The 25,126-nt window shown below is 40.6% G+C and overlaps 1 protein-coding gene across 1 annotated transcript in view; it reads right to left on the bottom strand.

The window, feature by feature from the left end:
- The window catches only part of dock2 (dedicator of cytokinesis 2), a 115,450-nt gene that overhangs the window by 55,470 nt on the left and 34,854 nt on the right, over window positions 1–25,126 (bottom strand). The window contains exons 25-26 of the mRNA XM_074648823.1: window positions 10,190–10,332; window positions 2,302–2,397 (exon numbers count right to left, since the gene is read on the bottom strand). Of these exons, the coding sequence (XP_074504924.1) occupies window positions 2,302–2,397; window positions 10,190–10,332 (239 nt within the window). The remainder of the gene's footprint in view (window positions 1–2,301; window positions 2,398–10,189; window positions 10,333–25,126) is intronic.

Raw genomic sequence — 25,126 nt, 5'->3', positions numbered from 1 at the left:
GCCGGGAGAATGAATCCTCACAACGATTTTGGCTAAATCACAGCCATATGCATACTCTGAAAATCCAAGCAATTCAACAACTTATCGGAATACTGTGTCTTTGGGCGGCTTGACAGCAAAAAATTTGAATGTAGCAACAACTGAAGAGCTAAAGAGCATACGAGTGGAAAAGAAGCTCTCTGGCAACAAAGAGGCAGCTCGCTGGATGGATATCAGGGTTTTAGAGAGCACAGTGGAGACTGTTAAGACTGTGTTAAGAATACATTAAGAGACAATGTGACTGGCAGCTGATCACAGACTGACAGGCCGTGTCAGATGATTCAAAATTCTGTCAACATTGTCTGACAGAGTGATTGATTCTCTCCTTTATTACCATCCAAAATGGAAGTGTTTTGATGTAAGCTCAATCTTGTTTCAAGGATTTTCACACACATGTGCATACAAATACATGCACAAAAAGGCATACGCTTACAGGTACTAACACGCACATAGAGTATAATCACTGAAACACAAGGCAAGCACTCCACACACACACATGCAGTACACACACTTGTGAACCAATGCAAACTAGGGGTAGACCAGTTATCACTTCACAGTGAGTTATTGGCCTGTATTCATGTTTCAAAGTTGTATTAATATTTGCAAAGCCTGAGCTAATAAGGCACCTATAAATTCTGTATGAATTACTGTGAAACTAGCTGTGTATGTCTGCAGTTTTTCTTAAGTTCATATCGCATAACAGGTGAAGAGGAATGCTCTGTTGTCGTGCAACATATGGAGAGCCCAACTGTTTCAGTTTCATGTGATCTAACACCCGCCAACTGTGACTGTCTGCAGTTCCACAGTGAATACATACAGTAAATTACCTAGTCAATTAAACAGGGAAATCACATCTTTTTTAAAAGTTATTCCACAATAACAAACATAATCTTATTCACATTAAATATACCATCGGGGATAGGGATGTCACGATACCAGAAATTTAGTAGTCGATACCAATAAAAGTGAAATTCCACGATTCTCGATACCCATTTCAATGCCACAGTAAAAAAACAAAAACAAAACAATAAATCCCATGTACTTCAACATACACTCCTTTATTACCGTTTGCAGCTGTTTTTTGTGACTATGTTAATAATCCTTGGTGATCCGCAGCAAGTTTCTTGCCAAAAACTAAATTTTACAAGATTACATTTGAACACATCATGATAAAGTTATAATTTACCCTCGCCCAATAATCATATTTACGGAATAGAGCTTGAACATTATAATGTAACTCAATGCAGCCTCCGTTATTCAGTCAAGCAGGACTGTGCTGCCCACCGGCTGCGAACAGCTAGCGTTTACTAGCTTTCCTCCTGCTGATTTCAACATGGATTTATTGTTCACAATGTAGCATTATCAGGGAAATTTACTATCATCTCCAGGACGATGGGACCCGTTAGACTTGAGCCCTGATCCCTGCTACCTACGGTACCTGTGCTACTGTAGAAAAATGAGTTCCGTCACATTTTCAGAATTTTGGCATCGACTTGGTACCGAAGTACCGCTTCTCGTGACATCCCTACCATAGATAATCATTACCATATCTATAAACTTGTTCTGTAGCATTCAGGCCACACTGCCAGGGCTAGCTGGTTCATAGAGCAACAAAAAACGATGCTAAAAACATACGCAACACATTTTACCAAATGTAAAATCTGTATATTTTCTCAGGTCGACGTACATTATCCCATTTAAAATCATAACACATTTAGTAAAAGAACATAGTATTTTAAAACAAACAATATGTTGGCAGACGTGTCTTTTATCTGAAATTAAAACTCAAGAATCTGTGCAAATCTATCCCTGTTGCAAACACACACCCACATCATTATTTTGCACACACATAAACACACACCATTTGCACAATGCTTAGTTCACTGCAGCTTAGAGGTTACTGATAATCTCACAAGTACCTACAGTACTTCAGCTGCTTCTGGCTGACAAGTTGCCACCAATTAGAGTCCTGGATGACACCACACTTACTAATCAACCATATCAGTGTGTGAGCTCCCACAGTGCCCCTATCTTCCTGATCTTCCTCTTGTATGTACAATAAAAGTGTGTATTTTAAACAAAATGTGCTGGTGTCAAGATACGTTGTGTTTCAGAATTAAATTGCATAGCAGACAGGAGTCGATGGGGGATTGGCTTGTTTACGAATCCACTTTAAAGAGCAGAGAAAGTGAGAAAAAGTAACAAGGGAGAAGGCTCTGCAATGCTTGACTCATGGCAAGCTTATGCAAAGTATGTACTTACGATTAGGGCGTGCTCTCGACCCATTGTGATGACTGTCTGGTTGATGATTCTCAGCAGAGACACCACGATGTCCTGGATATGTTGAAATGTTTCCCCCTAAAAAAATAGACAAAGAGCAGAGTATGAGAAAGAGAAAGAGAATGTTGGAGACGGATGGAGAGGAAAAACAGACAAAGAAATACAAGATTGTCAAATCTCCTCCGATGTAATCGCATACAAAAACACACAGATGCAGAACAGGATCCGGTCCTGTTCATCAGCATTCACTCAGGCATAACTTTGGCGCTGCTCCGACGAACACCTCAACTTTTTTCGTAACAAAACTTTGGAGGCTCCTCAGGTTTTGCTTGTGTAGCTGTTTTCCCCTCATGAACTCTCCTCACTACGAAAACAACCAAGCTTGCACACACAGTCCAAAGCTTCACTCGGGATCTGAATGGATGATTGGCAGATCAAATGAAACAAGAAAGGGAATCAACTTTTCGGAATCTGAAAGTCGGTTCACTTTTCAGAAAGTGAGCCTCGCCAGAACATTCAGTTAATCATCCTCAGTGTGGACATTTGAACCTCAAAGGCCCGGGGATGCTGAGTTTTTTTGTGCAGACCTGCTTTCCTATTCCTATCTTTCCCTTTGAAGCCACTTTTCTGTCATCTTTCTTTTCCTCCATCTGCCCAGAGGCAAACAAGGGCGATGACATGTATCCAACAGTCTGTGTTCAGACCAGCCCCAAGGCTAATTACTGTTTCCTAGTTACAATATCATCATTATTTCTCAACAGCATGGGTAAGTGTTGTTAGACATTAACACTGTTACATTTTGGTTGTTTCACTTATTAAAAGCAAAAGGAAAATACAAACTGTGGATAATATTTGCAACTATTGCAATGGTTGAGTCAGACAAAAAGCAGGCTTTTACAACCAACTCTCTTTAGTAATGAAGATAAAAAAAAACAGTTTCCTGAAGAGTAGGTGATATAGATGAATCTTCTTACATGTATATATGTCATTTTATAGCATAATTTTATTTTCTGATAATGAAATACCTCATAAATATATTGATAAATAATAGCAATATGTGAAGATATAATGAGGGGATCACTATAAGTTTAGGAAACGCGTTTAAAAACATTTTTAAATCTGACTACGATGACCCAACAGGAATCTTCATTTTGCAAGTTAAAGGGTAGCTAGACTATTTTTTAACCTGGAACCTATTGTCCTATGTTCCATGTCTCCCTCAATACTTCACCAATTTCAGAAATTGTTTTCCCTATTAGCCAGTTAGAGACAACAATTTCTGAAATTGGTTCAGAATTGAGGGAGAACGTTGTAGACAGCAGCTGCACACAGGCTGCAATATGGTTCTATTGGGGCAAGTTGGCGCCGTCATTTACGACAACTAAAAGTGCTTGTTTTTACCATGACAGGCTCTAATTGTTATTATAAGTAACTGACATTACGGAAAGAGTCTCGCTCAAGGAGAAGTCTCGTTTCAAAATCTGGCGAGGTGTTGCTGGAAGACAACGGTGGAACAGTGGAATACGTCCATGGTGGAAACGCAAGCACCAGCCGTGCAGAGTGTGTTGTGTTGGAGTACAGAAAGTGTAGCTTAGTGTTATTTAAAAGATTTCATCATGGCTCAATATTTAGATGATTTCCACAATGTGGATGAGGATTTTGAATACGATGGCCGCCCGTATTTATTTGAGCCAGAGTATGCGGATATTCAGATTTCACAATAAGACTTCTCCTTGAGCGGGACTTGGACACAATAACAAACAGAGCGGATCGAGAGAAAAGTAAGAAAAATTTTATATTTCTCTGTAGGGTCCTTTCCATGATGTTGTCAGACACTTATAATAGCAATCTGAGCCTAGTGGACATAATGTTGCTCACTTGCCCTCACGGCTCGTTTCGCGGATGCCGGTTACAGCATTATCCCTCAACGTAGGGCTGGGCGATATGGCCGAAATCTTCTATCTCGATAACGCTATAAATCACAATATAGCATGTTTTCTGGCAATTCAATAAATAAATAGTCTATATGAAATAACCACATGGTAAAGCCTATTTGTTTATACTCCTGTGTGAATTAAATACTTGCCAAATGTAAGTACTGAGTATTTTCTAATTTTAAGAACTTGAAGGCAAAATGAACACAACAGTTTTAAGTGAAATTATAGAGAATAAATAAAGAAATATAGATCTACAGTAGCCTGTATGGTTATAGAAACAATATAGAAGAATATATACGATAGTTTTGACAATATATATTGTCTTATTTTCCCAGTCCTACTACAATACTGGACCAATGACAAAAACTGTTGTCCCTATTAGTCAGTTAGACACAAAGACATGGGAAAATAGGTTCCAGGTTGAAAAATACCGCAGTTGCCCTTGAAGAGAAATGATGTCTGACTAATGACACATAAAAATAGCACAAATCCCTTTCTTAAAAATAAGTATTTCATATGTAAAATATGCACCTTTAAAGATGCATCCATGTGCACAGGACAGAACACACACACACACAAACACAGAGACAATGCTACAGTGAACCAGTCAATGGAAGCTGACTCAGACTTGCCTGGAGGGAGTAACTCACCAGTGAGGCATCTGCTGCATCCAAACACACCTTGGCAATAATGCTGCAGGGTGCATCTGTATGTGTGTATGTGTGTGTGTGTGTGTGTGTGTGTGCGCACAACATTGTTAGCATAATCTGACCCAAATTTGTCTGTGTGTGTGCTTTACGTGTGCATGTCCTTGTATGAGCTGATCAGCAAAGCATAAAAGGAAGGAGAAGAGCGAAGGTCCTAAAAGAACAGAAGTGGGTATAAAAGATTCAAGTTCAAAGTTTCAAACACAGCCGTCTCTCTCTTTCTCTGTGTGACTGGGTGGCTGACTGTGTGTGTGTGTGTGCGTGCATGTGTGCTGGCCTGATGGCAGATGATTTGAAGGGCTGGATGAAAATCAGGTAGAAAAGATTAAACCACATTAAATGCAATGACTCACAGCCACAGAAAAGATAAACAACTGTGCAAGAGAGTGTGTCATCTTGCATACCATTTCAATCTCAGACTGCGCCACACACAGACACCCACGTAGGTAGGTTGAGGCGCAGCTGTTGATCCTAAATAAGCCTAAATCGTTCTGGCTCACTGTAGGTATTTTGGTTTCCTGGAGAGTTTCTCAGACAGTCAGAGCAGGAAGACAAGAGATGTGGCACAATTAATTAATTAATTAATTAATTCTCTCTCTCTCTCTCTCTCTCTCTCTCTCTCTCTCTCTCTCTCTCTCTCTCTGCACAACACAAACAACATGGAAGTCGATACTCTGTTCATTTATTCCAAACTGAAGCCAGACTGGTTTATCATCTCTCCTGGCAACGTGATGTGAAAAAGAAAAAGAAAACATTGGTTTGGGGGTAGGGGAAAGAAAAAAGCGAGAGGCGAGCCATGTGTTCCTGTCTCTCTCCGTTAGCATCCTCTCTTTATCACACACACACATACACGCACAAACATTGCTACTTATACATTCAACACAAACTCTCCCACAGACACGAGCATCTGTCTATTGCGCTGTCTTCTCCTCCATCTCTCTTTCTGCATCTCTCCCCAGTTTGAAGACATCTGTGGTGTGACAATTTAATCAGGTACCACCCAGAGCGAGGAAGAGAGAGATGGGTGAAAAACAAAGGAGAGAGGATGCAGAAAATAAGAGATGGAGGGCAAGGGGGTGAGACAGTCTCTCATCACCTCTTCTGTTGTTTTTCTCTTATTTTCTCTCTCCTCCATTCCAATTTCAGACTGTCATCTCACCAGCTCCCTGCATTGTTTTCTTGTAATATCCCTCCACGTTATTGTCTATTAAAGAAACACTTTCACTTCTGTCTGTTTAGATGTTAACTGTCTTGTGTTGCTCCTCCATTCACTGTTTTTCATCCTCCCTGCATGGCCATGAGCAGTTTTTATTTCTTCGACCTTTTTCTGCTCTTCTCATTTTCCCCCCTTGACAATAAAAACGACAAAACACATCTGTGTGTTTGCGTGTTTGCGTGAGAGAGAGAGGCTTTTCATGGCGGACTAAAGTGTCTAGGTTTTTACAAAAAGCTGTGCAGCATAAAGAGTAACAAAGGATACAAATGAGTGACCAGTGTGCATTGTGAAATACGCATGCACTCTAACGAATAAATCCAACATTCTTAACTGTTTTAATAAACATTTTGTTTCTTCAGGTTCCTTATTTGAGTCTTTAAGTACAGATCCAAAACAGCCTAATGAGCAGAGGGCTCACTAGTTCACCACCCCCCAATTATTTCCATGGTTCAACTATTCAGTTTTACTTCTCTTGATGAGCTAGAGGTCCATCGAGCCTTAAGGCAACTGGATCCTAACAAATCCACAGAACCTCTGACTTATATTTTTAATCTTACTTTGTAATATAATATATTATATATTATTATATATTTTATATTTTTTTGTCCACTTTAATATGTGCACTGTGAAACCGAACCAGGCTAAATAGAAAACAAACAATTTCACTCTGATTCAGGCTAGCCAAATTAACTATGGCTCGTGGAAGCACCATAAGATTAATGCTTTTTTCATGCTGAATAACTTTTTTTCCAAGAAACTTATAAGCACACCTCTGGTAAACACAAGATTTAAAGGGGACATATCATAAAAAAAACTCACTTTTTCAGTGCTTGTGCACATACATATTGGTATCTGAAGTTCCTACCAACCTACAAACTGTGACATAAGACATCCAGTCAGGTTTTGTGGGCTGCCTAGATCAGAAAACATGTGATTCAACAAGCCATTCAGATTTGGCTCCCCTTCTTATATCACATGCAGGTTCATTAAAATATATCACCCACAGCTTGAGAACTACCTTTACAAACGTGCACCTATTTTTCTCGCAAGCCAATCAGAGCTTTTTTGGGAGGGGGTCTTAAAGAGAGAGACTCTAAAACAGAAGGTGAACACAGGAATATTCAGACAGACAGTATGAGAAAAATAATGTGTTTTTTGAACAATAAAGCAGGTAAATATGTTCTTGTAGAAACCCAATATACAAGTATGAACCTGAAAATGAGCATATGTCCCCTTTAAAGTGGCGCTTTTGCATGATTCTTTGTGGAGAAACTGAGTTGTACAGATTTGTTGATTAAATCAACTAAAAATCTCTTACCTTATGAATTTGTGTGTATACTTGAATAAGAACATGAGGCTGTCAATCGACTAAAATATTTAATCGCGATTAATCAAATGATTGTCCATAGTTAATCACAATTAATTGCAAATTAATCACACATGTTTTTTTCTGTTCAAAATGTACCTTAAGGGGCCATCTGTCAAGTATTTAATACTCTTATCAACATGGGAGTGGACAAATATGCTGCTTTATGCAAATGTATGTAAATATTTATTATTGAAAATCAATTAACAACACAAAACAATGACAAATATTGTCCACAAACCCTCACAGGTACTGCATTTAGCATAAAAAAATATGCTCAAATCATAACATGGCAAACTGCAGCCCAACAGGTAACAACAGCTGTCAGTGTGTCAGTGTGCTGACTTGACTATGACTTGCCCCAAACTGCATGTGATTATCATGAAGTGGGCATGTCTGTAAAGGGGAGACTCGTGGGTACCCATAGAATCCATTTACATTCACATATCTTGAGGTCAGAGGTCAAAGGACCCCTTATTAAAATGGCCGTGCCAGTTTTTCGTCGCTAAAATTTTGCGTAGGTTTGGAGCATTATTTAGCCTCATTCGCAACAAGCTAGTATGACATGGTTGGTAAAATGCGAAGGTCTTTGACAGCCCTAGAACATTCAGAATTAAATATCAGAGCCAGTGCTCTCTCTGAAAGTGTCTTTATGTTTAGATAGCAATACAAGTGTGTGTGTGCTTGTGGAGAGAATACTTCAATCTGGAGTCTGGCACATTTTTGCCCTCATGTAGTTTGATAGAAAGCCTGTATGAGACTGTGCGTCATTGGTATTGTAATCTCCTCATGATTGTATTTGTACCAGTCATGTCCTTTTGACACACTGCCACCGCCTGCTTTCATTTGTTATACCTCAACCGACGCATATTCATCTCATCATATTCACTCCACTCCATTCATTACTCGTCTCTCTTCTCTCAGAGTCTCTCATCTCTTGGCTCATGCTTCATTAGAGATATCCATAGAGCTGAATAAAAGCCACACCTTCACTTCAAAGACTCAGCAGGTTGTCAACAACTTGCAGGAGCAATTAAAAAGCCCTCAGCTTGATACGGGTGCTGTATTTATTGTGCGTATGGGTGCGTATTAAAGGTGTTTAGTTCAGTAGCAAACTGGATTTTGTTTCAACAGACTAACATGCGGCAACACGCGTGAAACAAAATCAATTAGATTGTAACTGGTCAAGGCCTGCTTCATTGCACGACTGGGGGGGCTGAAGACCAAACAGCTTAAGGCTATTTACTTTACTCTTTAGGAGACAAGTTGCACTGGGGTGGCACAGAGCTCAGAGCTGGTTCAAATTCATCCAGTGATGCAGCAAAGACAAAGAAAATGCTTTCTAATTCATGGACAGGATTTTTACTCTAACACTTTCCCAATAACTGGAAAAGTGCACTCGTAATACACGTGTCAATGCGAGGTTGACGCCCAATAAAAAGGCACTGAATGAATTTATTTATCTACGTTTTAGGCGGAGCAGAGTGTGCTGCTCTCTGGAGAGAGTCCGGGAGCAGCACACTGTGCTCCGATGTGTAATCCCACAGACTCTTCCTTCACTTTTGCCCAGCAGCTGGGAAGCAAAACACGGGAACGTCTTGGGTATTGAGGAGTAATTTTGCAGTGTTTTATTCATGAGAAAACTTTAACCTACACTTTACATTTACTGCCATTGCACAACTTTCCTGCTATCCTTCTGCTCCGATCGCCAACATCGGCCTACCCTGAGCGCAAGCCATTGTCTCTCTCTCTCTCTCTCTCTCTCTCTCTCATACACACACTACGCACATTTTGGCCTTTGTCGTGGCTCATAAATTGACACCTATAGAAAGGTTTGGTCTCATTCTGAACCGGAGCATCTGCAGATACATTCCATACCTGATATGTTATGATTCACTAAACTTAGGCACAATACGAGATGAATAAATCCCTGTTTTTGTTACCTTCGCCGCCAACTTGACTGTAAGAGAGAGATCTGCACTCTGTTGAGTGCACTTTTCTTGGTTGTTTGGCCGTTTTTATTTTTACCAGACCTGTTTATATTTTTACATATGCAGATTGTGTCTGAATAAAGTCTAAACTGTTGTTGTTGCTGCTCGCTCCTGGTACTTGAGTTGTGCCTCAGTTGAAACTCTTAAACGCTGATTTTGTTTCCTACTAGCATTTGATTATATAAATGTGGAAACTACAATTGTACAGCCATACAGCTACTGTGGTAAACTACAGATGATTGCTGTTTGCATACTGGGTAAAACTATACAGACAACTCCAAAATGAAAGAAGCTGTAAATAAATACAAGAAATGAGGTGAAAATATAGAGAGATAAAGAAATTGGAACTAGGAAATTGGTATCATTATTACATTTGCAACACACAGACGGCACAGCCTTCGGGAGCAATTTGGGGTTAAGTATTTTGCTCAAGGAGTCTTTGACATGTGAGCCAAGGATCGAATCTCTGACCTTCTGATTGGTGGACGACCTGCTCTACCTCTGAGCCACAGCCGCCCCTTAACTAAGCAATCAGATTTCAATACGCTCTCTGTTCATACTGGATGTGTTCGCTGCTGTCTAATATGAAACAATCAACCAGAATGCAGTTTAATGCCGAGTGTGACGATTGGCATTTTGTGCTCTTTACTCACCACATTTTCCCTGCTGAGGACCTCCAGAATGTTGTTGAGCAGCTCCAGACTATTTCTCCTCTCATCATGAGGCCCGTCAGAAAAACTGGCCAGTGCCCCACTCAGCTCCCGCAGCATCATGGGCAGCAACACATCACGGCACTCTGTGAAGCAACCACACCACAGACGGTTAAAGATGACAGGTTTATTAAGCAAGTCTGTGAGAAAAATTGAATAGTGGGAGACAGCGTATGCAAGAGTGATGTTTTATTTACTTCTTTTAAGCAAGGTCTTAAAAGATGAGAATACCTTGAGATGTTTAAACACAGACATCAACATCAAGATTTACTTTAATGTGAGTCCTCTCTGAAAAACCCTTCAAAACCCAAAACCCAGGATCCTTACATCAATTGGTGCAGCACCTGTGGAGACAGCTGCGCCCACACAGCTATGAGTAATGATGCCACTGCACCCCGAAGAAAAGATGCAACCCTAACCCCCGACTGCACAATGGAGTGATATCAATCAAGGGTCTATTTACAGTTCTATGCATGTCTGCTGCTCTGTCAGCCACTCAGGCAACTCATCAATCACCGTGGCCGAACGTTTTCTCTCTCCCAGCTCTCTGATTGATCCTAATCGTTAGTTAATCACGTGTTAATTTGGTCACACATGCAATGGATCATCAGTAATTACATCAATAAAAGACTATGTCAAAGTCAAGAGCACTAAAGTGGGAAAACTAGTTCATTAATGTTAAAGGACCAATATGTAATATACTGTATGCACTGTAATAAATCATAAAATGACCATGATATGTCATCAGACATTAAAGGTCCCATAATATAAAAAAGTGCAATTTTCATGTTTTTTTATTATAAAGCAGGCTTAAGTCCTACATAAATACTGTGAAAGTATCGAAACACTCAATCCACAGGGAAATACACACAGCCCATATTCGGAAACTCTGCATTTGAAACAAGCTAGCAAGCCTAGCAATGCAATTCTTTTGCAATTCTGTCAAAATGCGCTAAAACGGAGCGTTTCAGACAGAGGGTAAATACAGGCATATTCAGGCTGACAGTATGAGGAAAATATATATTTTTTTAACATTACAGCATGTAAACATGTTCTAGTAGAAACACAAAATACAAGTATGAACCTGAAAATGAGCACGATATGGGACCTTTAAGGAAACATGCTAAATTGAAATACTGGCTTCTCTGAGAACAACGCTACAGCCAGGATGTTCTCCTTTGAAATTTCCATTCTGGTCCGGAATGTCTGTTTTTGTTTTGGATCTGTGTGATCCCGTCCACCGCCCATTGCGACACCCTGTTGCCACATACGAAACAAATTGGCATGTAAACACAGCCTTCTTCAGCCATGGAAGCAAGCTAACAAACTGGATCAACAGAGATAACGTTAATGTTAGATTCTACCCGACCTGAAAAGCCTTGGCACATCTCTATGTGGACTGCATTGCTCCTTTAAGATATCTATAGTTAAACCTACTGTACATGGAGGCATCTATTACTCTTATACTACTTACACCTGGTGCTTAACCGCTCCATAAATTCTTTATGGATGTTATATGGTCACAGTCTTCTCTGGGGGTTGTCCAAACTCATTCTAGGGATTATAATGCTGTAGTGGAAAGTGACGTTAAAGCAGACCTGAGTAAATTAAAGGATGTGCGTGAGACTTAAGCACCTTTCAAAAAGCAGTAAACATAAACTTAATCTTCTTTGAATGTCTCAAAGGCTATTGCCTATTCAATAAGAAGGTCAAGACTGGTAGCTTGCAATCCAGATAAAGCAAAGATATGATGAAATCATGTGCTTTGTGCACATGGTAACCATCAGTGGTGTTTTATTGCACACTTGGGGTGCGATATCCTAGTTTGAAAAACAAAAAACAAACAAATATAACTGATGTAACCTCAACCACTGTTTGGACAATAAACTCTTTATGTATAAAACTAAAATGTTGGAATAAAATTCAGATATGACGCAGCAGTTCAGTAGCATGGCTAAGCTCTTAGAGAGACACATCTGCTTTTTTCCAAAGTAAACTGTCAGAGTGATCAATGTGTTTATTTGCTGTCCCGCAATATCCTTAATGCATCATAGTCCCTGCTCTCAGCAGCAAACTAAAATAATCTTACTTAAAACTTAAAATGATTCAAGTTTCTGTAAGTTTATTTTCATGCCAAACTAATAAAGAGAAAGCTATGGTTTCACATGAGGCTGACACAATTCAGAGCTAAACTTTCTATCTGCTTTAAGATGTCTTTCTAAACGTTTCACTGTATTGAGAATTTGTTGACACAAAACTACAGCAGGTTTCTAAAACTACACATTGTTTTGTGGACAACAACACTGCCAAGACTTGGAATTTGAAGATGCACGCTCTGACAGATAATTCAAATTATTGATTTTCAACAAGGTCATATTACTAAAATTGTCATCTGATATTGTTTAGAAGTCAGCAGAGCTGTGGCCAAATTTCCAAAGACAATCACAGTCCAAGGTGACAGTAACTCCATTTTAGATTGTGTTTTAAGTCAAATAATCATTTCTGTCAACATTACATTTATCTTCATATAAATTCAAGTTATCGATGTTGGCTGTAACTACAGTATAGCTGATCTAACTCCACTAAAAGCATATAATGCCAACGTTAGCTGGCAGACATAATTAGCCTCAATCGTTATTCATATTCAATTCATAAATTTTGCTCGCAGGTCAAATAATTTACATCAAGGTCAATCTAAATGTTTAATACAAATCATGCACTATGCAGTTACGGCATAGAAAACGGTGATTGCAATGTAACAGGTCCTTCATATTTTTCCAATGTGTCTACCTTGACCTCTCCCTTCCTTGTCTTCTTCTTTCTCCATCTTTCTACCCCCCACCTCCTCCACCCCATCCCTCTCTTGTAGCCGCAGGTAGGACAGAGCACATTAAAAGCTCATTTGGGCTGATGCTCGTTAGTTCCATTATTAACTGAGCCAAGCTTATACGCCTGCTGAGTGGACCCTCATCACAACACTCACTCCATCACACAAACATGCAGAGAGGAAAGGGGGGGGGGGGGGGGGGGGGGGGGGGGGGTAACAGAGACAGAGGGGGAAATGCATGAGTCACTGAATGCCCTCGATGACTCAGAGAAATGGAGGGAGGAGACGGAGGAGGAGCCTGGACAGGTAGAGGATATCCAACGGGAGGAGGGGGATGTTTAAGTGAGACGATGGGAAACAAACAAAAGTAGTATCTAAGGTTACATCCACACAGATATGTTTTCGTTTTAAAACAAGTATATTTTGCTACATTTACACCTAGCATCCACACTACTCCAGCGTTTTAGAACCCCTAAAACAGAGACATTTGAAAACGATGACGTTCTGCTTCTTGATTGGGTCTTATGAGTCACGATGTATCCTTCCCTGATTGGTCACGCCACTATCACATGACACTTTTCCGGAATAAAACAACAATTGACATCAGCTGTGATTACCATGTGACTATACCAGTGGATAATTCAACATGGATAACGAATTACAGGCGTTGCTGAATTTGTTGTCTGTGCTAGCAGCTGTTGTGCAGTTAAATTCTGCATTTTCTAATTCTACTACTGCCTGCATATGCAGGAGGCAAGCTATTATTCGAGCGATTTGCAAGGGGCATGTCCAGCGGCGTTATCAGCCCTATGGAGTGGACGTTTGAAGGCACGGTTTATGGCCTTGAGGAGGGTGATAGACATAAAAGAGAGGACTTTCATTTTGTTATCTGTGCTTATTTTGTTCTGCACAACTATTGTGAAGTTCACAAAGAAACTATAAAGAAACAATAAATGCAGTGTGACTGGGACTTCCAGCCAGAGTCTACGATCTACGAGTGTGAGAACAGACAACAATGAAACCGAGGGGAAACGAGTGAGATGTGTGTGGACCAAATGTCTTGACCCATAGTTAAACTTTGATTTGCAACTGTTCATTTTTAAAGTAAATTGGATGTGTGTGTGCGTGTGTGTGTGTGTGTGAGTGAGAGAGAGAGAGAGAGCGATAGTGCAAGACCTAAGTTAGTAACCTAGTAGCAGCTTTGTAACTGAGTTTGAAAAATAACACTTGTTTTTTTCCCACTAAATTTGTCTCTGTTTGAGTGTGTGTGTGTGTGTGTGTGTGTGTGTGTGTGTGTGTGTGTGTGTGTGTGTGTGTGTGTGTGTGTGTGTGTGTGTGTGTGTGAAAGATAGAGGAAGATCTTAAGTATCAAACAAGACCTTTTATTATAGGAAGTACAATACTCCATTGTATTTTCTGTAACTAAGCAACCAGCTGCAGAGTAGACAAATCTGTTTCCTGTTTAAACGCTGCTAAAACATTTGTCTGTATGGAGATTGGTATTATTCAAGATGTAGCCCACTGTAAGGGCCATGCAATTTAAATATATTTAACATAATGTATCACGTAAAACTTGAAACAAAAATGTCTCTTTGTCAGAAAAAGAACATAACAGAGGGAAGCCTCCTGGCCTGTGGCCTTAGTGTTTTAGATGCTGCAAGCTTTGTATTTGAGTAGAAACCCTGATAAATCTATTTAATCCATCAAACCAGAAACTCATCATCGTTTGTCCTTTCAGATGGCGAAAACAATGGGTTGTATTTTATAGCAGCATTGTTGTGTGTGCGAGAATTAATCCACCTCCCTTCCGCGCGCTGGATGTACCATTAAACCCGAGGAGAACTCCATTCCCTGTAGAAATGACCCTAAAGCCACCTGCTTCTTGATTTCTATTGATCTAAGAAATAAAGCCAGCTGGTATTTCGAGGTGCAACATGTTCAGGCGAGAGAACGTGAAATAGAGAGCAGGGCGGGGGGTTGAAAGGGTATCTTGTTGTGTGATAAAATACATACTTTTTGTTTTTACTGTGTCAGGAGCCAGACGTAATGAAAACATAAGCACAATAGCAAGCTTCAAGGTGTACACCTAGCCTGACCGTATGTTAATGTGCAGGAAGATGGAAGAATACATTTACTGTAGCTCCATGCATAACATGAATGCACATTGAGTGGAAAATTAACATGAATGCACACAAATGCTTAACAGGCATGAGGTATCTAGCCTTTCTGTAAGGTGTTTTACATTTAAAGATGAGATAAGAACACATGGTTGAACACAACAAGTTGCTGTTTCGTTGTCGGTATTCAATTTTGGGTTAGGCATGATCTGTCTCCCTATATTTATCCTCTTAGCCAACACAAAAAGTGCTGCCTTGGTTGAAAGAGAGAGAAGGAAAAGGCAATAGAAAGAGTTAGAGATGGAGTGTAATAGAGACAGAGATTGAAACTTAACCTTACTCCTATTTCATTGTGGTTACTTTCTAAATAAAGAAAACTTTCAGTAACAGTCAGGTTGGTGGCAGGCATGCTCAGATTTTATATACTGCACTATAGACTTCTGCAATTTCATTGTCCACCCACAGTGACACAATCTGCTCGACTGTGGTCGAACTTTCTACAGAGCGTGCTGACACTGGAAGATTATATATTTTCATCAATTTGAAGAGTGGTGGAAAAACAACCAGTCTCATGCTTTTTGAATACACTCTATATAACCTGTGCCCTACTGGGAGATTTTGTAAGCAGAGTAAAACACCTTCAGTTCAGTCAGCAGCTTCTTCTCATCTTGAAATTCAGAAAACTTACAGAAAAACCACGAGCGCCCTAATGGCTTGCTCATCTCCAGCACCCTACTTTGACGGATCTGTCGGGGAGTGAATTTTCTGTTTTGATTTTAGCAAACTTCCCTTTTCCTTCAAAATGCCTCTGGAGCTCCTGAATATGAGCATAAGAAAGTGATGAAAGCACAGGCTGGCTTGGTAATGCTCCTCCAGACTCTGTGGCTGATAGTCTTCAGTCACCGATGTGGAACAGTGCCTTTAACTTTGCAGGTATTTCTCTGCACCTTGCCTGGCCTGGAATAACGTCAGGAATGTTAATATCTGCTGCTTCAGCCTGAATGTAAGCCTTCTCAGAGACGTCTTTGAACTGCACTGTGGTCCTCAGGGCTTTCAGTCTTGTAAGAACACTAGCTACAACAGTGTGCAGCTCCCAGGGTCTAGGTCATTCTTTAAGAGGGCATTGGAAATTACTGCTATTTCAAAGGAGCTCCTTCTTTGGAGCACTGCACTGTGGCTGACCGTACACACTCCGACCTCTGTGAAGAAATATTCATGTTTGCACCAACAGAGGGATATAAAAAAAAAAGAAATCCTTGAACACTAATGAGCAAGTTCTTCTTTTTAATAAACAAATGACGACTCCTCACATCAGTGGTCCAATCAAACATGATGGATGCCTCCTGCATTTCTTCTTTAATCAGATAATTCAAAAGCACATACTGCGAGTGGAGCCACTCGAGGTCATTTCAGTGATTTTATTTCTTGACTGAGGCAAAATAAACCTTAAGAGTATTATCATATTGGCTGAGTAGTTTAAAAGTGCTATTATTTGAGCTAGAGGAAACTTTCATTGTCGCTGTGAAAAGCAGTTGCTTGCTGACAACGTGCAATTAATGCCTCGGCAGATCTGTTGTAACCTGACCCGCCAGATGGTTTGTTACACAGAACCATCTGAGAAAGCCGTTATTTGAAACTGTTTGGAAAAGGGCAGGCACTTTCAAAAAAATACTTGGAAGATGATTGGATGAACCATCTGTCAATCAAACCAAAGCCGTTGCCAGTCAGGAGAAGAGTGCCGTTCTTTGCTCTTCTTTCAATAAGTAAATACTCTTCACTTCTGATGTAACTGAGATTCTGCAGCATCTACGTTAACCTCTTCAGGAGCCGCCACTTTTGAACGAACAGTTTCCTCTCTGTGTCACATCACACACATCTAAACAACGGCCGTAGCTGCCAGTAGCTCCTCACTGGACGCTGATTGGTCCGTGGTCTGGCTTGCCGGACACAAGCGCATTACTTGAAGCCTGACGAGATGGATTTTCGTGTGATATTTGATCCTGTTATATTTTGCGTGACCTCGCGAGAATCCAGCTGCTGTGCAAGGTAAGATCAGTTGGGTCCTTGAATGCAAAAATCTTGCAAATTTAGCTTCCTCTTACAATCCGAAGCTTCTGTCAGCATATCCTCCTCTCACTCCTCCTGGTGGCCGTCTTTCCTTCTTGTGTGTGTCTCACTTTTGTCATCTGTTATTATTATTCTCTGTGTTTCCTGGTTCTCTATGCATAATGCAATCTCCGTCTTCTCCATCTCAATCTTTCCATCTGTTTTTTTGTCTTTCCTCTTGATTCCCATTTCTTGTCTTTCTGTTCTCTCCATCATAATTCTGTTTCTCCAACTCAGCATTTCAGGTAACATTCTTTTCATCATAAACTTTCAATAATCAATCAGTAATTTGGAACCCATTAACTGATCCGACTAATCACCAGTTTTGTGTCGTCGTAAGCTTTGCGTCCCGTCTTCTCAGTGAGTATAGAACCGTACTGCATGTGCTCTAGATATTCTCTCGCTTGAGCCTCTCAGACTTCCTTTCGGCTCTATACAAATTCGGCATCCTTCTCTAGGATTGGCAGTGTCTCACCCCAGTCATGGCCCTAATCCTATAACCGTAAACCATTGCTGCTCTGTAACGGAGCAGCCTAAAAAGAGATGCTGCCTGAGAGGCTCAACTAAGGATGAGAGGCAGGGGAGATGAAGGCACCAGAGAAAAAGAAGGCAATTGAACTGATGCAGCATTTTTTCGGTTGTTGCCTTTTACTCACGTTTGAAGAAGTTTGATATGACATATGAAAATAATAAACATAAAATTTACAAGCCATTTTGTAATGGAAAAGGTGGTCTTGTGACTAAAATGAACATTGGTGAACGCACTAGTGGTTTCACTTTCCAATGAACACCTATGTTTCTATGTTCCACTTGCCTGTGTGATTTAGTTGCATGTTATGCGTTTTATCCCGCGGCGCAACAATGAAGTAAATCAATTCAGCCATGCTGTGGAAGAAAGCTTCACCAACAGGCGCTGGCAGGCAAATGGAAATCAATGTCTCGGGGCAAACATTGGGATGCATTTTAACTTTTTCTCATCTGGCTTTCACCGCTTGGAGATACACACACTTGTTCAAAGAAACAGAAATACACACAAACAGGTGCTGACGCGCAACACACAACATATTCAGAACGCACACCAACAGAGCTTCAAGTGCTCATCTATATTCAATTGGAAATGTCTATTTATTCTAGCTGCAATCTCAGCCTTTGATTATTAATACCGATGTGTGCCTGTGTGCCCAAGTGTGAATTGTCCTTTTTGTGTCTGATTTGGTGCTTTGCCGCTATGTGATGTGTAAAAGAGTTGGAATCTCTTTGTGCCTGTGTGAGCGTGTGGTTATGTGTTTGGGTTACCAAGTTTGTAAGAGCAGACAGCCACTAGCGCTGGCAGGCCACCACACAGAGAGCAGCTTTGATGGCTCAGCAGTCAGCTCATCCCTTCTCTCTTCCATGTTTTTCATTTGACAGCCAAACACAATAAACTATAGCACATGATAATGAGATTCAATCTCAGTTTCTAAGAGGCATGTAAATCAGAGTTGTCTTCCTCTTTCTCTCCTTCCCTCTCTCCTCCCTCCCTCCCTCTGGTTGTCGTCCCTTGCTTTCGGGAAGATAGAGTGATAGAAAAGATGATAATGAGGAGGTTTGGCGGCGCAACGACAAGTAAATCTTTTGCTGGGACCAAGCCAACTGTCTTCCCGCTCGGTGATGACTAAATGTCTCTCTCAGCAGGTTTTTCATCTCTTTCGGTGTCACCGTGGGTGTCTCATCTCATCCACTCTCCCTCCATCCCTCATTTGTCTTCCTCCCTCCTTCCTCACTTTTTCCCCCTTTGCTCCATCTTTAAACCTCTTTTAAAATTCAAATCCCTACATTTTCTCAGTTCATATTTAGTTTGTGCCTGTCTGTCCACACTTCTTACTCTTTTTTTTGTTTTTCCAATGTGGTGTGGTGGTAAAATATATTTGATGAATGATTTGTAAAGCAAGACAGCGGTCTCAAAATAGTTTAGTGGGATGATATTTCTTTCCCAGAAATGCATAAAATTGTCTTGCCTGTGTGAATGAGTGCTCTCCCGAAAATATGGGGCGATAAGTTACACATGATAGAGTGCGCTGGTGGATGATGTTGATATACAATGAGTGCATTTTTCACTGTGAGTTTTGCTGTGATGCTGATGAGACCTGGCACAACAAATACTGTCAGCAAAACCAAAGTAAACACAATAACAGCAAAGGGCGCTGTCTTCGAGTACAATTGCTTTTCTTCAAGTAAACACACACACTACAAAAAGATCAGAACTTACTATAACAAGAACATTGATGTATAACACCGGGTACATGTTGATATTTGCTCATTAGTCCAGACAGAACTGGGCATGTTTGTCATGTCTACCACTGAAACCAGGATAACAAGCACTAGATACCGTTGATACTGATCAGATAATCCCTTGAGCGTTGCTTCTGGATGCAGCTTTCATTTATTTTGTTTCAAACAGCTGTCTTAGTCACCGTCTATGAGTCACCCACTAATTGCCACCCCTCATCTCTGCCTCTTTCCCTGCTCCGTCTTCCATATGACTATTAAATTGATTGACCAATTAGTCTGTTGGTAGCAGTAGTTGCTACAGCGTTTCTGATCAATTTAACAAAAGCAGATCAATGGCAGATGAATGCCTTGCGGTGAACCATGTCAATGCTTTGACTGATGGGCAAGCTAATTCTCAGTGTCCTCTAACAGGAGAGTAATATATCATGAAGCCGCTGGCTCCTGTTGAGCCTATATCTGATTCATTTGATTGAAATCCTGCTTTGTATATGTTCAGGCTGGATGCTGAATCTGTAAGTCTTTATTCACTTATTTTTTATTTCATCTCCATTTTACTGAAGTGTTGAAATCCTGTGTTGTCAATGCCATCCCCTTCAACTGTTATCGCTGCTGCTGTATAGTGACCCAGCGTCCCAACGGGGATCATTAAAGCTTTAATCAGTCCAAGAAATGTTATTTTGCTGTGACCGGAGAAACACAATCAGAAAGCTGCAGCCCACCAAGCTGTTCCGTCAGGTTGCTCTTGTCTCTGATTAACATGAAACCATTCTCACATCTGTACCAAAATTAATTAATGGGTAAGTGTGTTGATACCCTGACTGTTCCTCTGCTGCGCTTGTCTTCATTCAGTTTCCATTGGAAATCAACCTACATGCACGAGCATGGATCAGAATATAAATGAGACGGAGGGAGAGTGTGAGACAGGGGCATTTCCCGAAATGATTAAACTCCATTCACTTTGCTCCATTAGTCTCATCCATCCCTCTTTTCTTCCAGCATTTCATCTACAACCTCTCAAACTGCAGTCTCTGCAGACTCTGAATGAATGACAGAAACTACCTCTCTCTCTCTCATTAACCCCGTGGAACCATCTTTCCTACAGCTCTACAGTCAGAACAGCTATTTTGAGTCAGCCTGTAAAACAACAGTCAAAAATCATATGTGGCAGACGTCTCCTCTGCTGTGAAACACACACACATTAACACACACACACCCACACCACTTCTTGTACTAATTTACATTGATAATCCTCTGACAGGTATGGCAGGCAGTATTTGCTGGGTATTAGTGAGCATGATTTCAATGCAGTTACAGTAAGGCGTGACATGAACCTTAATGTGTTGCAACAAAAGCTAATGTAATGTAACAGCATAAAATAATACATGACACAGTAGGAGGTAAGAGGAGAGAAGAGGAGCAGAGAAGAGAATAGGAGATAGAATACAATACAATAGAAGATCAGGGAAGATGAGGAAGAAAAGAATAGAAGAGGAATCAAAGCCGTTTCGAACCAAGCACAGATTTTCGTCCTAAAAAAAAAAGAAATCCCAAAGAAATTTATAAAAACTGATTTTGTGGGTTGTTATGAATGCTTGCACACCACTGCGGAACATTCGTGTGGGGGATACAATATTCGGACGGACCTCGATTTCATCCGATTTCAACCTAATATATATGTTTGACCAATGAAATCCTTTGAAATCCAACTGATCGCCATCATTCTGCATAATAATTAACCATGTGCTTCTGTTCGTTGCACGGAGATTGTGTATATATTCATATAGTGTATTTTTACGTTTGTTTTTGGGGTAACAATGTCAGACAAATGGGCTTTTTCCAGTCAAATGGTACGTTTTTCAGACTATTGGTGTTTCGAAATAACAATAGGCCGTCCCCTTCTTAACACCCAATAATGTACGACAAACACTACTACTTCAACAACCAAATAAAGGACAATATACGGTTTGAGATCGCCCAGCAGCTGGGATATGTTGAAGATGGTAATTTAGCTGTTATGCTAACGTTATATGTTGGTTGCAGAATGGGGCTAGCCACAACAGCTAGTGTTAGCTTCACATTTGGGGTCCGATTAGTTTATGTATAGTTAACGTTAGCCCCTTACACATTCTCTGTCCCCGATTAATTCGCACCGGAACTGGTGTGCACAGTTGTCATGCGGAAAATTCACTGCACTTTTGTAATCGCACTGGTGAGAAACGGCTTTGAGAAAAAAATAGGAGAGAGAATAGAATAGAATAGAAGAAAAGAGAATAGAAGAGAAGAGACATGCAGTAAACAAAGATACTGTAACTCATAAGGAGCCGAGTGAACGGAGAGAAGAGCTTATGAGACAGCCTGAGGAGACACTGCAGCCATATGACTATTATGTTATTTTACGATTCACATATCTGTCTCTTAATATGCCTATATAACTAAGGATGCAGCATATGGGCACAGGGGGGGCTTACCGGACTACCAAGCAACCTGTTACACACTCACACACGCTGCTGAGCAGCAGTAAAGCTGACAGCTTTGAAATTACAGCTCAACCAGCTGCTGTGAGAAAGGCTTGGAGAAATACATAACAATAAATGCAGCTCCCTTGTGGTGCACGCACGCACTTGCTTACCCTCAGGGTAACCCTCACACATATCACATACCATATTTCCACTATTAAAAACACTGGCTTTTTTGCATTCGCTTTTAAAAGAAGATTTAGTTAAATATATATATATATGAACGCAGCCTAATCTTACTTTAGTACACATAAATCCACATTCACAGCCAAATCCTGCTTGGTAATATCTTTGTCATATAAGGCTCTCTTACAGGACAGATGTAGAGAACCACGTTCAATATCACTCTAACCTAAAGTGACCTGTCGCTAATGCTGATTGGTAGAGAGTGCGGGAACAACCGAGATCACTCAACACTGATTAAATCCTGACGATAATAGCTGTACAGTACATCACTCATCCATATTCATCAAGCGCTGACATGCATCTGTTAAGTAATCACAGGAGGGGGAATATAGACATGAGTGTGAACAATGTCAACAATACTGTATAATGCGCTGCAGTAAAGCACAAGCAATTTAAGTAATGGGATTGCTGCTGTTTATATTAGATTTATATGAATGACACATTAGAATAAAAATACTTTTATGGCACAGGGAGCTTTTGTGATTTTCTGCATCATGAGTTATTATTACATCATGTTGCAGAGATACCTATATACCTAGATCTGTAACAAGTCATCTTACAAGAGCATTACGAGTGGGGTTTCCTTTAATCTGTTTAATATGTGCTACATGACGGGTGACAGGACTGCAGTCTTTTCTCCAGCTGTACAGATGGAGGAGGGCAAATGGCGGCCTGGCTGAGAAAATGCAGACTAGGGTTAGTGGATTGACTCAGGGACTTTGGCCAGCTTTGGGGAATGAGTGGGCAAACACAATGACAGACTCATCCCTCTGTCCCTCTGCTCTTTGCTCTCCCTGATGTCTCGTTCTTTTTTCCCCCCTTTATCAGTGTCGATGCTCTCAATCTGTCACAGTGATTGCCCGACGCCATTGTAATTTGCCTAAATTGAGCCATAATGCGCCTCGTCAATTTAATTTTGTCTCAAAACCAGATTAACCCGTGTGACAGGACGCACATGTGTATCTGTGCATGTGTGCCACAGTGGGTGTGTATGTTGGCATTGTGTATATAGTATGTGCTTGCCAAGAGCCTTAATCCTTGGAGCGTTTGTTTGAGTAAGAAAAAAAAAATCCAATCCCTTCAAACGCTGCCCATGGATGCAACCAGTCATGAGAAAGCCAAGCACATGGACACAGAATCAGCAAGTTGGACCGGCACAGACACACACACACACACAGACCCACACGCTCACACGCTCACTCATTTCAAACCAGGATTGGAGAAAAATGAATACATGTGACCATGTGACGGGATGGGACCTCATTACAAAAATAGCAACTGCTTTCCTACTGACTAACAGCAATCTCACATACATATATAGTAGTTAAGGACTTATCGTTTTCTGGGTTTTGCCAATTTTCACCAAATTGGTGAAAATGCACATATTTCTTTCAGAAAAGAGCTGATTCATTTAAAAACAATTTTCATCCAGATTTCATTCCCCACACACTCTGAGTGTTTTCTGCTAAGAGAAGATGTTGACCAGTGTCCTCTTGCAATGAGGACACCTCAGAAATTGGTGAGGGAAAAAAAAATGGAGCAAACACAAATCTGCTTCTCATTATGCATTTCCGGATGAGTAAACAAAATAGATAAAATAACAAAGAATAGTTACCACCCAGATGTTTTATATTATTGATTTTCTAATCTGTTTTTTCATGTCTGCAATAGAGGACAATAAATTTACAGATTTTTTTTTTAATATAGAGTAAAAAACAAAAAATAATGATCTCTGAGATCATTCACTCTTACTCTCTGTCAAACAGGAGCGTCCAGGTGATCTCTTGTCACACGCACACACACACACACACAAACCATCATCTAACCTCTCCTACACTGTGGCTTGACATTTTTCCCTGGAGAGCGAGCTTGGCAGGCCCTGCTCACACTGACAGTCAGATAGGCAGGTAGGGTTATTAAATATGGATTGCAGAGCAGTGATAGGACACCGGGGGCCATTAGCCATTATAAATATATGATCTCAGCTCTGCTGCATATTTCAGCCTCCTGGACGAACGGCACCATAGCATACAAGCCCTCTGATTAGCATCCCGATGCTAAAATGCATCTCAATTAGACTGAGTGTCAGCCCTCATTTGGCGAGGCAGGGCTGGAGATGGAATAAACCAATGTATGAAAGAGCGAATAAATAAATAAGCGCTGTGCCAGACGAATGAGGGGGGGGGGCATGCAGGTTTGCTGATAGATTGCGTATGAGCAGGCCTTAAACTTTAATCACTTCTGGACTGCTTAATAGCAAAACAAGGCCAGCCTCTCTCTTTCTCTCACTAACTTATTTTTTCACTCTCCCCGAGCTATTTTGTTTTCACCCAGCAGCACCGTCCACCTGTTCTCTCCTCTCTCTTTAGCAGTCTCAAATCCCTTGTTCCTTCTTTTTCTAACCAGCATTTGTCTCTTCCTCACTCTTCTGTCATCTATCTTTCCCATTCCTCTGCCCCACCTTTACCAATCACCAATCAGCTTTCCCAAAGATTCTTCCCTCCTCCTCTTCCTGTCTCCCTTCTTTTGCAAATTAGTTTTCCATTTTCCATCCTTTCCTCCTCTGTTTTTTCATATCTCCTTGGTCTCTCCGCTACCTCTGCCTGACTCCACCTCTAAAAGTTTTACCCCAAAAGGAGATTTCCACCATTTCAGAAATGACAAACTCTCGAAATGACTCTTGGCGTGAATTCAAAACACTCTAGGTTATGACGGGAGCTAAAAGCAATTTCCAAATGCCTGCTTCCAAAATGGTTGCAGGACAGTCATCTGTCTTCCACAGATTGACTGATAATTCAGAGGACTCAGTTTGCCATAATTGATGTGTAGCATTTCGGCGAGATGTCCTACATTCCTG

This window comes from Sebastes fasciatus, chromosome 10 (genome assembly GCF_043250625.1).
Source record: "Sebastes fasciatus isolate fSebFas1 chromosome 10, fSebFas1.pri, whole genome shotgun sequence".
NCBI classification, from domain to species: domain Eukaryota; kingdom Metazoa; phylum Chordata; class Actinopteri; order Perciformes; family Sebastidae; genus Sebastes; species Sebastes fasciatus.
This window is presented reverse-complemented; position numbering and strand designations above follow the sequence as displayed.